Here is a 13,048-nt window from a genome sequence, read left to right on the forward strand (position 1 = left end):
AGTGTTTCTCAGAGACGAACATTTTATTAACCAAGACAAATGGGCTCCTGCAGAGCTACTTTAAAAGCAGCCGCCTCCAAGCACTTGGCTTCACCTCCACCAGTTCCTCCCGGCCAGAGAGAAACCACAGCACCAAATACAGACTGAGCACTCTGAAGGGGGTGATCAAGGCAGACAATGGAGGGCTAGCGAATCCAAAGAAACAAATCAGGGTTTTCATTTCACAGACGCAACCGCAGCGCCTCTGTCCAAACCAGAGTGTCCCGGCATCACTGGGTCTTTGGCTCTTTTGCACATGCTCCAGGCTCCACCATGTTTCATCCGCAGCACATGAGCATGCTTTGGGGTATGGAGAGGACCAAGAGCCAACCAGACCAAGAGACATTGATGGCCACAGAGCCATTGTTCAGACACCACCACTAGGAAAGCCCAGGGAGAAGCTTTCTGATGCAATGTTACCAAGTGATCAGGGCGATTTTGCTGGTGTTGTTAGGGGCCACTCGGGGTGACAAGGCCTGTGGTTATAGAACTGCCTGAGCTAGGCCACATTGCTTGGAGTCACAAGGGCTATATACTTTGCGGTGCCAGGATTCCAACTTGTGCATACAAGCTTACTCTGCTGCATGATAATCCCCCTGGGTCTCAAGGAAACTTCCCCAAAGTTTATTTTTGATGATCCCTAAGTGACAGCTTCACTGTCATTCTGCAGAATTGTCATAGGGGACCCTCTAGCAAGGTTCTACAAACACATTCCAGGTACACTGCATGCAGGAGTGTACCTGCAAATGAAAGGATTCTGCTGTCCTTGGCAGGAAGAAAGCACACAGCGGGACAGTCTCACTGACAGTGTCGCCAGAGACGCCTTCCATAGGAGCCAGGCAGACTTTGAATCTGGAAGAAAGAAAGGAAGGCCGGCCCCTGGAGGACAGCTTCTAGGGCCCGGAGTAGCTATAGTTTTAGGCACGGCTCCAAGGCCTTGCCTACACACACTTGGATGCAGTGAGGGAGATGCAGATGGTGGTCACGGGGAGGCAGAGGCTGATTGAAGGCTTTGGTTCCGATGTCTGTATGTTAAAACTTGTATTCCTCTGGCTTCAAACACTCTCTCAAGTTCCAGCTCCTTCCCCCTCTTTCCAAAATCTTGATTCATTTAGTTCTCCTGAAGGAGGTGGGAGAGGAGGAGGATTATGCAAGTTTTACAGTTTTAAGGCTTCAAGGAGAGAGTCACAGTGTTGGCGCCTTGTCAGCTTTGCGATGTAACATTTTGTTAAGTGCAAAGCTGTTCCCTTTCTGTTGCCGTAATTGTAACTTCAATATTTGCAAAACACAACCTCAAAAACACTTTCCAATCCAGCCCAAGACTGTGTTATGCCTGCCACACGGTTCTTCCGTGGATCAATATTCAATGAACTCCTGGCAAAAATGACTCTTGTTTCTTCTCTTTCCCTTAAAATGTTCTTTTCTTTCTTGGTGGATTTTATAGAATGATTTGGTGACATCACTGCCAGATCCCTATGTCTTGACTATCTGCAAGCTGAATGCTATGCTAGCTATGCTCGCTCTCGCTGCTTGCCTGGTTTATGGGCAGCAAGCATAGGAGCCGGGCTGAGTGTACCATCCGAAAATACCTCGGAATCACTTGCAAAGCATAAAGCACCTTGGTGGTGTGTAGAATTTCATTAGTGAAGATACGAGCCTGCAGTGTTTGCTGTAAAAGTTGCTTAAGGTATTCAAGGTGGGTGTCCGCTGAGACTGAACTAATATGGAATGAGAAGGAAAGCATGTACTTATCTTTCAAAAGAATCACCAACAAAGTTTCAGACTTCTGGTCATTTTCTCCATCTAAGAAATTTCCACCATCCAAAAGGATTTGATTTGGGGGTTTTGAACAGGGCAGAAAGTATTCTGTGGGTTTTCTTCATGTTCTCCGGTGTGATTTATATGTGAGTTGTGTTCAAGCACGCTCTGGCTAGATTTCCCAAGGAAGCTCTCCCCAGGACTTCTGGACTGGAGCGAATGCACAGACGCCATTTTTAAAATCAATCAACACACTCAAAGGACTTAACATCACTTTATCAGTTCTTAGGAGGCAAAAGAAATATGTAGAGGGAGGGGAATGGAGAGATGCTTGCCTTTTGATTCGGATGTTTATGGCATGTTGAAATTGTCATTCTAATCATAAATAATGAAATTACTTTTCTCTCTTTTAAGGCAAACAAAAATAGTTTTTCTCTTAGGGTAGGATTTCCTGATTAGTACATAAGTCATTGGCAAATTGAGCTAAGTTTTTAATCTTGCATTTTAGCTTTCAGGAAAGCAGGATGAAACTGTAAAAAGTGGTTGATAACATTTACATTGTGCAGGTTTGCTTGCAGTTGGCTATCACTCTTGAAAGTAGTGAGTGATACTGGACTAAATTTAATAATAGTGATTAGTAAAAGAGAAGAGACTCTCACCAGAGGGAACTAATTTTTTTTTAACAAAACAGAACAAGAGACTGTACCTTCCTGTTCAATGGGAGACACAACTAAGAGCCCCAAAATTTGAGCTATGTCCGTGAACATATGAAGCTGAAAGAGAATTTCTTCTCACACTCAGCTTGTTGAATGGAACCCACTGGCATTACCAGATCTTCCTCCAAAGTGCAGAGGTGTGAAGAGACTTTACAACAGATCACAAATGTGCTATTTGCATAAACTGTTCCCATTACAAATGCTCTTGTTTTTGTTTAACTGGGTATTTTTAACCCGAGCTATTAATAAAACATTTTTTTTCCTTCCCCGTAAAGCTTTGCTTTCAGAAGAATAAAGTCTTCGAGCCTCTTCTCTTGTGAGAATAACTTCCCCGGATACCGACAGCCCTATGTGAGTACAGTCAGGGCTCATTAAGTAGACTTCTGCGCATAATTATTATTCACAATTAGCTAGAAATTAGTTTTAATGGTTTGTTTTAGATGGGAAAATAGACGCATAATGCAATTATTTTTTTAAACCTACATCATTAAGGATACAGTTACCACTAACTTTCAATTACTGGGAAGCAGATAACTTCCCCAGCGTTTAGTGAGAGCTACTTACAGGTGCAAACTGAGGGAGCCCTCGATAAATGGAGGCTACCATCTTCCAGGGATTCATCCTTATGAGCCCTTTGCCAAGTCTTTCTCTTTGCTATGCTGCTGTTTGGCTGTTTCATGCCCGGAAGACATCTTTATGAGAGAAAACAGGGAGTCTATCTGTTTCCACAGCTGGTTGATGGCTTTGTTCACCTCAGCGATGTTTCTGGGCTGAGTAAAGAGGACAGAGGTTTGGGGATTGCACCTGAGAACACAGCCAGGGGATGGGAGCACCCATAGGAGAGAAGTACCTCCAAGGACAGGACTATATGTGCTGAGGGCTGACTCCAACTGAGACTCAGCTCCACATTTCGGTCCTGCTTGCCGTGCTTTTAATATTCCCAAGTCCACTTGGATTTTATTTAGACCACACAGTTTTTTTTAATTACCATAGAAACTTGGAAAAAATGCTCTATAAAATATAAAAATATTCATAGAAAATAGTGAAGATTCACTCTTGCCAAAAGGCTTCCTTCCTTCCTTCCTTCCTTCCTTCCTTCCTTCCTTCCTTCCTTCCTTCCTTCCTTCCTTCCTTCCTTCCTTCCTTCCTTCCTTCCTTCCTTCCTTCCTTCCTTCCTTCCTTCCTTCCTTCCTTCCTTCCTTCCTTCCTTCCTTCCTTCCTTCCCTATTTGCTCTCCCACCCCCAAGCAAGAACATGATCACACTTTTTGCTGCTGGCCTTCAGAAGCTGTTTGGGGACACATCTTGACACCCACGTAGAAGACCTGGTACCGATGTTTCCACATCACAAAGCAGGCCAGCAAACACACGAGGCCACACAGCAAGTTCAGAACCATCTGGGCCAGGAAGAAGAACTTGAGTGTGCTGGTGATACTGGTGCAGTCGCTAACATCACGGTACACGAAGCTCCTGCTGAGGGCCTCTGAGGATGGCAACTTGCACTGGCAGGCGTCCAGCATGGGTTCACAGGATAGTTGTGTGAGCTGCACCAAGTGGTGAGTGGCGAAGGCGGCAGCCAGCACACACACCATCAGACCCAGAGCACTCAACAAGAAGTATAGCACCTGCAAGGAAGCAGCAAAAAAACTTGCCTGGTTACCAAGAACATAGGACATGGGACAACTCTGGACAAAACTCATTAGGAAAACCATTGTTTGACTTCTTTCTCTGGTGTTTAGGGCTGTAGCTCCTCAAACAGTCCATTCATTTGCCTTCCTTTAACCCCTGCCCTGTGTTCGTTGCCCATGTAGATGCTGGGTGCTTCTGGAGAACAGAGGCAACTATAATAATTGGACTGTGGGATGTTTATGTATGGATATAGCAAGCAGCTTAGATGAATCCTAACATGAGAAACATTGCTGAGAGGCAAAATCTCTGCTTAATTGGATTCAAGATGTACGGCAATAAAAGCTGAGACACCAGTAGGAAACAAAGAACAAGTTTCTGTAAGGCAAATATAGAGTTAGTTTGGACTGGCTGAGATGTATAAATCAGCAACACGTATTACGGGTCAATGATGGTGGCCCAGGAAAGCCTCCATCTCCAATAAGTGGTTGGTGGTCAAAAAGACAACTATGGCTCCAGAAGGAGAATGAGCTAATGCCATCCTCAACAGCCACAGCCTCATCCTAGAACCAACGATGTTTATATGCAGCTCCTGAAGCTCTCAACGGTCCCGCAGCGGCTGATTTTGACTCCCAGTACATGGTGCCAAAGTTTCCACTCTAAGGAGCAGTTCTGGTGAATTGGCTCCAGCTTTAGCTCAAAGTGGCTCTGAAGAGATTATGCCTTCACCCTATCGCCTATAACATGCAATTCAAAATAAAACATGTATCTTGAAATCTGTGTACGTAAGTCCTCCAAATGAGTGGTTTGCCACATAGTCACAATTTCCAACATGTGTACATTCTAACTATAGGGCTCTTGAATTTTTAGGTTTTATATTTGGGTGGTGTGGGTAAGTGCACACACACACACACACACACATATATATAAACACTCACATATTTACATTCTCACACACAGATAAAAGCACATTCTCACACACGATTATCTCTACATATATGCACTTTTCACATATACACACAGATATATACATATACTCACATGCTCCCAGATGCATCCACATACATGTTTACATACACTTATGCACACTTTTTCCTCCTATACATACATTATGCACTCACACTTGTGCATACATGCTCGCTCACTCTCTCACTCAATCACTCACTCACACACACATACAAAACAGTGATTTCTGAGGTTATGCCTGTTTTGACAATATGTCTGAGATCACAGAAAGTGTGGGCCTGGTTACAGTCATTTCGTTTTAATATAGAAACCATGGAATACATGGATTTGTCAAATCTTTTCATTAAAGACACTTTAAAATATACAAGATTTTTTTTTTTGGTGTGGGAAGATATTCCTGGCTGAGCTCAGAACTTACTCCTAGTTTTGTGAGGGCTCTTGAAAATACTTGGAATACCATATGGGATACTAGGAGTGGAATCCAGGTCGACAGTGTTCAAGGTAAGTGCTTTAATTCTTAGACTCTTTAAGACTATACATGATTTTTAGAAGTAAAAATATTGGAAGGATTATCATGGTAAACCTGTTTTTTCACTAGCTGAGAAACAGTTGAGTAAAACTTTTTTTTTTTGGTTTTTGGTTTTTGGGCCACACCCGGCGGTGCTCAGGGGTTACTCCTGGCTGTCTGCTCAGAAATAGCTCCTGGCAGGCACGGGGGACCATATGGGACACCGGGATTCGAACCAACCACCTTAGGTCCTGGATTGGCTGCTTGCAAGGCAAATGCCGCTGTGCTATCTCTCTGGGCCCTGAGTAAAACATTTTATATCTTAAAGACTTAATGAGGATAACTTATACTTAATATATTTAGTCTCCTTGGAGGAAGAGAATCAAATACAAAAACTGAAACCCAACTATAAAGTGTTTGTAATCATGGTGCTTAAATAAAAATATTAGGGGCCGGCGAGGTGGCGCTAGAGGTAAGGTGTCTGCCTTGCAAGCGCTAGCCAAGGAAAGGACCGCGGTTCGATCCCCCGGTGTCCCATATGGTCCCCCCAAGCCAGGGGCAATTTCTGAGCACTTAGCCAGGAGTAACCCCTGAGCATCAACGGGTGTGGCCCCAAAAAAACAAAAAAAAAATAAAAAAAATAAAAAATAAAAATATTAATTAAAAAAAACTTGCACCCCATATACACCTCAACACATGCTCTTTGCCTGGTCTGTATTATGAATTGGGGAACCAAAAAAAAGAGAAAAAAATAAACTTGAACTCTTAAAAAATAAAAATAAATAAATTAAAAATGGTACATTATAGATTTTAAAAGGAGAATATATAATGTGCAAGATTGGTTCTATCACCGATTACTTAGCTCTATGCTTAATATTTTCAGTGGCCATCTTTTCTGAACAATATTGGAGTGCATAGGCTAAAAGAGAATAGATTTTGTGGGGCTGTTGGGGAAAAACATTTGAATATTCCAGATTGTTCTGAGATATCCCAGTTCTATAAGTGACTTCAATCTCTTGCTGCCAAGAGCCAAGTTAAATGGTGCTGGTCATGGAGTGCACATGCCATTGTAGGTTCTTTACCCTAAGAATATGGACATGTCAATGGTTTTATTAGCAGGGAAGGCTCAGTTGAAGGTAGTCATTTCCCACTGGAGAACCATCTGCTTAGCTGAATATCTTCAGAGCTTTTGCTCCATTTTGCATTACCATCAGTAGCTAAAACTGAGTAGGTTCTTTAAGAATTCTACCAGAGACCCAGAGTGGTAGCATAGCCGTAAGGCATTTGCCTTGCATATGACCAATACAGGATGGACCCCGGTTTGAATCCTGGCATCCATATGGTCCTCTGAGCCTTCCAGGAGCAACTTCTGAGTGAAGAGCCAGGAGTAAATCCTGAGTGCCAGCAGGGGTGATCCAAAAACCAAGAAATAAAATAAAAATTCTTCTACCTTCAAAACACCAGCATAACACACTTGGCAGATTGCTGCGACATTCATTGACACAATATATTGCAGCAATGACAATGATTCCTTATTCTCAGTCTGTAGATAAGTCAAATAATTGCAAAAGAGATGATTCTCTTGTAATCAGTGCTGCACAACTTCACTTTATTGAAGATTAAGAGACAAGCAAAGGCAATGAGTGTGGCTCAAATGGTAGAGCACATACCTGGAATGTGTCTTAAGTGATGCCCTTGGCATTACATGAGTCCAGAACCCTGCCAGGAATGCCCCTTGTCCCTGAGCACTGCCTAGTGAGTCTGTGAGTCCAGGAGGACTGAGGTGAAAGAAACAGCCCAGGGATTCACAGGGTGATGATCAGCCCTAACTGAGCCTGTGTGGTGTATATGGCTGCTGAGGTGTGAGATGAAGCTCAGACCACTGGTAAATCAATACTATATCAATGATTGTGGGGATGGGGTGAGTCCCTTTCAAGCAGTAATCAAGAGCCCAGAGGTCCCACCGAGAAATGTCTGGCCAGCCAGGCTGTGGCTCAAAGGATGAGGTGCTGGGGTCCTGGCCTGAGCTTTCTGGGTAACCTGGTTGTGCTTAAGAGCCTCCAAGGTATTGAAATGCTCAGGAGCATTTAAACCATATGTAGTGCTGGGGGATTGAACCAAGATCAGCTTCCTGCAAGACAGGAACTATTACCCCTGTACTCTGTATTTAGTCCCCTTCAATACAATTAATTATTTTTTATTTTTATTTTTAATATTATTTTTATTTAAGCATCTTGATTACAAACATGATTGTAGTTGGGTTCCAGTCATAAAAAGAACAACCCTTCAACAGTGCAACATTCCCATCACTAATGTCCCCAATTTTCCTCCTTCTCTCCCCACTTGTATTCGAGACAGGCATTCTACTTTTCTCATTCATTGACATTACAATTTAATGTCAATACAACTTAAAAGTTTTTGTAAGTTCATAAAATTATAGCTAATTTTTTGGGGGGTGTCACATTTAATGGTGATCAGGGATTACTTCCCGGTTCTACACTCAGAATTCACTCCTGGTGGTGCTCGGATATGAGATGCTGGAGTTTGAACCTGGGTCAGCCAAGTGCAAGGCAAAATGCCTTCCACACTGTGCCATTGCGCCAGCCCTATTGCTGTGCTATCACTCTGCTCCCCATAGCTACTTTTTATAAGTATGCAATATAAGTTAAGATAACTATCTGCCCCAAAATTAATTAACAGAAGAGATTGAAGTGATAGTACAGCAGGAAGAGAGCTTGCCTTGCACACGGCTGACCTGGGTTTGATCCCCAGTATCCCATATGTCCCTGATAGCCTGCCAGGAATGATCACTAAGTGCAGAGTCAGGATTGACCCCTGAGCGCTTACCAGGTATGGACATAAAACAGATTTAAAAAACTTCTTTTACCCACATATCAAAAGATCTGCCCATGCATGGCATGGAACATTTGCAGCTCAATATCATTTGCTCAGAATCAGGGAGTAAGACTGCAGAGCTCAGACCTGGATTTTATTATTATTTTTTTTTAATCACCAATATACCTTAGGCCAGTACCAATACCGTGAGAACCTCAGTGACCCTCATGAGCATCTGCCCACAAACAGAATCAGGAGCAGAAGAGTTGATATCTTTAAAGGGCAGAGAACAGTGCTTGGTACCTTGTGGCACCATTCAACTATTCGTAAAATAAACAAATTCTTGGAGCTGGCAAGACCTGCCAGTTCTCGGGACTCTCAGCTCAACTCACTGACTTTGTCTTCTTCATTGTCATGTAGGAGTAAGGATGTCGACTTGGCTTGCAGAACGCATGTAAACATTTACACAAACGCAGTGATTGCCCAATTTGAATCATCTTTCCAAGCCGGTGAACTGGCTCTGAGCTCTTTTACAAATGAAACTGTTTTCTGTGCTGCTGCTCCTCACGGACTGCAGTTCTGCCTCTACTATCCCTAGGAAAGCAAGAGACAGTTTTTTATCCATCTGAAGACAGAAACAGACTTAGGCCTGGAGCCCAGGGACTCCACCTTCGGGCACTGCAGTATGATTCCTTCCTGGAACTTAACTCCTCTGTCAGCAGCAAGCTTCTGCGTTAGAATCTGTCATTTAAAAGCAAGTGGCTTGTTGGACCCGCACTGCATGAATAACCTCTGAATGAAAGTGTGGATAGTGACCTCAGGATCCCTGCAAGGAGGTCTTGAGCAAAGCGGGGCCGAGCTGCGACTGGCTGGCTGGCTGACAGCGGGTGCACCCGGCCCTGGTTCTGCTTATGTAAGTGCCTGCCTGCCTCTAATTGGTATCGGCCTCAGCCTCCGTGCACAGAGACCGACAGGAGGGCGGTTTGCCTGCTATTTAATTACCTTCCTGGTGGCAGAGCTGTGAGGCCCTGCTGCAGCCGGACTGTGTGAGGGGAGCCTCCCCCTGCACGTGGGAGGTGGCAGCCAGCCGGGGCTCCTGGGCATGCAGACGGCAGCTGGCACCTCACTGAGCCCTGGGAATGTGCCCGAGTGTCCGTTGGCACACAAGCAGGGTCTGTTCCTGAGAGCCACCGTAAGCCCCTTAAAGTTCAACATGGGAAGGTCAAGCACACCCACCAGTGGACACTGCCCCACCAAACCAAAGTCAAGGGGCAAGGACAGTATTGGTAGCAAGAGACTTATCGCCCGGCCCTAGAACAAGGGTCTAGTTTGACATCAAAAGTCCAGCTATTGTGCCTAAGGGGGGTAATGTATGATATATGTGAGTGTAAATGTATGGGGTATGGCCAACATGCATGTATATAATGCTCTGTGATGTGTTCCACTATGTCTAAGTGGTGTGTACACAAATGTTATGTGTATGTATGTGAACATAAAATTTCAGCACACATATGTGATATCCCTATACTCATGGACATATGCTTACCCATATAATGTATGCACTGGGTGTGTGCCCATGTGTCCATATTTGTGTATTGTGCCAAATACATGTATAAGTGCCATATGTATGTATTATCATGAAACATGGCCCTGTGCGAACATGTAAGCAGCATGTGCGCATATGCCGTGTTGTTTGGTGTATGCGTACAGTGTCTGTGTGTCCTATGTATGGGTTGTTACTGTGTGTATGTATGTAGTATGCTGTGATACACAAGTGTAGGCAGTGTATGCTCTATGTATGCATGTTTGTGGAGTGCTTGCCACACATAAGTGTTGACATTGTGTGCTACATGAATGCATGTGTTGAGGTGACTGGTTTGGGCTTTATTAAAATAAAATCCTTTTTTTTTTATAAGTCTTTGTTACTTCCTGGGATCATCACTGGGGGAGGGGTATCTTTCACAGCCACCGGAAGACCCTCATTCACAGCAGATTTGACCTGGTGACTAAAGAGCCTGTAATTTAACACATTGCTTATAATAGATCTTGTTTCTTAAACAATCATCACCATGACTTGTATTCATCAGCCTCTAACAACAATGACAAAAGTCCATATCTTGAGTTCTCTGGCCTTCTTTTAGGGAATTAGTACAGGGCAATATCAAATTTCCCAAATGTAGGAGACCCACCAAAAATTCTAGCTGCGTTAATTCAGAAACTACAATCTGTTATCTTTTTTTCTTTAGTGAAGCAAGGTAGTGTTTATTGAATAAAATTTTATGAGAAAGTTATGAGAGGAAAGAGGGGAAATGTGTGTTAAGAGAACACAGGGAGCAAAGAACTGTAGAAACAAGTAAGCAAGATTCATGTTCAAGGGAGTATACAGGCTTAAAGAGCAAGCCCTGATAGCCATTTTAATCAGAAAAGCCTTGTCTAACCATCAGAGAATGTTACAACATTTAAGGAAAATGCCACATAATGCAAGCATGATCCACTAACTCCCAGATCACAAAGTTTATCTATGAACACCAGAATGATTTTTATCCTGCCTTAAATGTATACTGTATGTTTTGTATATAGCCAGTTTTTTTTTTTTGGCTAGCTGAAATAATGTGAACATTTTTATTCCCTTAAATTGTTCTACAGCATTCATATATGTGGATACCAGCATCAGCATGCTATCTTGTGCCAAGAGCTTCATTTATAGTTTATTATGCTCATCTTACTTTTGAATCTTCATATTTTCAGATAATAGGTTAACTTATATTCTATTATATCCCTTATACTTTCTTATTTAGTGGATGAAGCAGTATAAGTTTTTTGTTTTGTTTTGGGGGTCATCTCTTTCAGAGATACTTAGGGGTTACTCATGTCTCTGTGCTCACTAATTACTCCTTGTGGGATCAGGAGACAATATGAGATGCCAGGGATTGAACCTTGGTCAGCCAAATTCAAGGAAGGTGAGTCCTTTCTACTTATTGTACTATTGCTTCAGCCTTATTTTTTTATATTTTCTTATAAAAGAGTAGTAAGCAGTATGATCAATTCCCTTACCCTATCTCTCTCTCTCTCTCTCTCTCTCTCTCTCTCTCTCACACACACACACACACACACACACACACACACACACACACACACACACACACACACACACGAACTGGATGAAAATTCCAGTTCTGTTATAGTAGCTGAAGGAAAATGTAGGAATCTGATTTCTCCTAGCTCTGATTGCCAAGTTGGAGTGTTTATCTCCAGAAACTCTGAAAGGATGGGCTTCTGCTTCCCTTTGGAGTTGATTCAACTGTGCAGTGAAAATACTGTTGACTTGAATTGGTCCCACTCAATGGTACTTTCTCCAACAGAGGAGAAAAATGCACATATGTCAGACATCCACAGGCTCAGCCATGTGTGGCCCAGCCCTCCCTCGGCCCTCAGATTCTGGCACAGGCCATCTGGATACACCCAATGTACTTGTTCTGTGTCACTGATTCCCACCTACAAGAGGAAATAGACAGACTGCTTCATTGCTAAAATATTCCAAATCACCCTCAAGATACGAACGTGGGCACCAACACAGACACCTTTTCTCTGGCCAAGTATTCTTGTTGCACTGATGAATTCTCAATATTCCTTTTAAGGACAATAAAGGAGCCTTTGCATGCTCTGTGCCAATCCAGTTTATAGAAACCAAGAATTATAAAGAAATTCAGCATTACCTCTGGGGTCTAGATGAATGCCCGCCTAGAGCAATTTTTATTTTGCCTAATAATGCACTTTCTTGACAAATCAGATAAGCAATTCTTCAAAGAATATTCTCTGATTTTCTTTCCATGTGGTTATTAAAAAATAAACAGAAAAATGACAACTTACTTTCATAGCAAACTGGAGACATGTTCGCTCATCCACCTGGTAGGAGACACAGAGCATAAACAAGCCGAGATAGGCGACCAAGCAGACCTGTGCAAGAACAGATGGGAGGTTACCAGGCTGAAGCACGTTCAAATGACACCAGTGGCTTCATCTGTCACTAGAAACAGACACTGTTTCTAGTTGGGGAAAAGTGTTTCACTGAATTCTCTTCATAGACTGTTCTACCCTAGGCTATGGAACAGAGCTTTAAAAATGTCATGGCCCCTCTGTTTCCATGTAGTCACTGATATTCATTATGTTCTTTAAATATGCCAGGGACTACATGAGGTCTTTTAGAGCATAGGTAGCAGATAAAATGTTCCTAATCTCAGCAAAAACCTGGCCAGTCCAGACTAGGAGACAATGCAGGCAAAGTTCCAGGCAGACACAAGTTCCAGGAAAAGCAAATTTGGTTCCTCTTGAATAATGGGAGGCTAAAAGGTCACCAAGGGAGGGAGAAGCAGAGTGATCTCTGCATTTAGGGAGCCAGGGAAGAGAAAAATGTAGTCAGAAGGAGCATGGCAGGAGGTGTGACTGCTTAGAGAAAGGATGGTTTCTCAGTGCCCTCAGTCCAACAAGATTCCCCTTTTTATGCACTGGAAGGTTTTTTACTAATTAATTTTTTTCATCACTGGAAGTTTTCTGTAGGTTTTATTTTTTTTTGGGGGGGGGGGGACAACACCCAGTGGTGC

General features: G+C 43.0%; 1 protein-coding gene across 1 annotated transcript in view; it reads right to left on the reverse strand.

The window, feature by feature from the left end:
- Positions 1-3,670: 3,670 nt before the first annotated feature.
- Positions 3,671-13,048, reverse strand: part of SSPN (sarcospan) — a 38,196-nt gene continuing 28,818 nt past the window's right edge. Inside the window, exons 2-3 of the mRNA XM_049783853.1 lie at positions 12,318-12,404; positions 3,671-4,137 (exon numbers count right to left, since the gene is read on the reverse strand). Coding sequence (XP_049639810.1) covers positions 3,772-4,137; positions 12,318-12,404 — 453 coding nt within the window. The 3' untranslated portion in view covers positions 3,671-3,771. The remainder of the gene's footprint in view (positions 4,138-12,317; positions 12,405-13,048) is intronic.

This window comes from Suncus etruscus, chromosome 11, assembly GCF_024139225.1.
Source record: "Suncus etruscus isolate mSunEtr1 chromosome 11, mSunEtr1.pri.cur, whole genome shotgun sequence".
Taxonomy (NCBI): Eukaryota; Metazoa; Chordata; class Mammalia; order Eulipotyphla; family Soricidae; genus Suncus; species Suncus etruscus.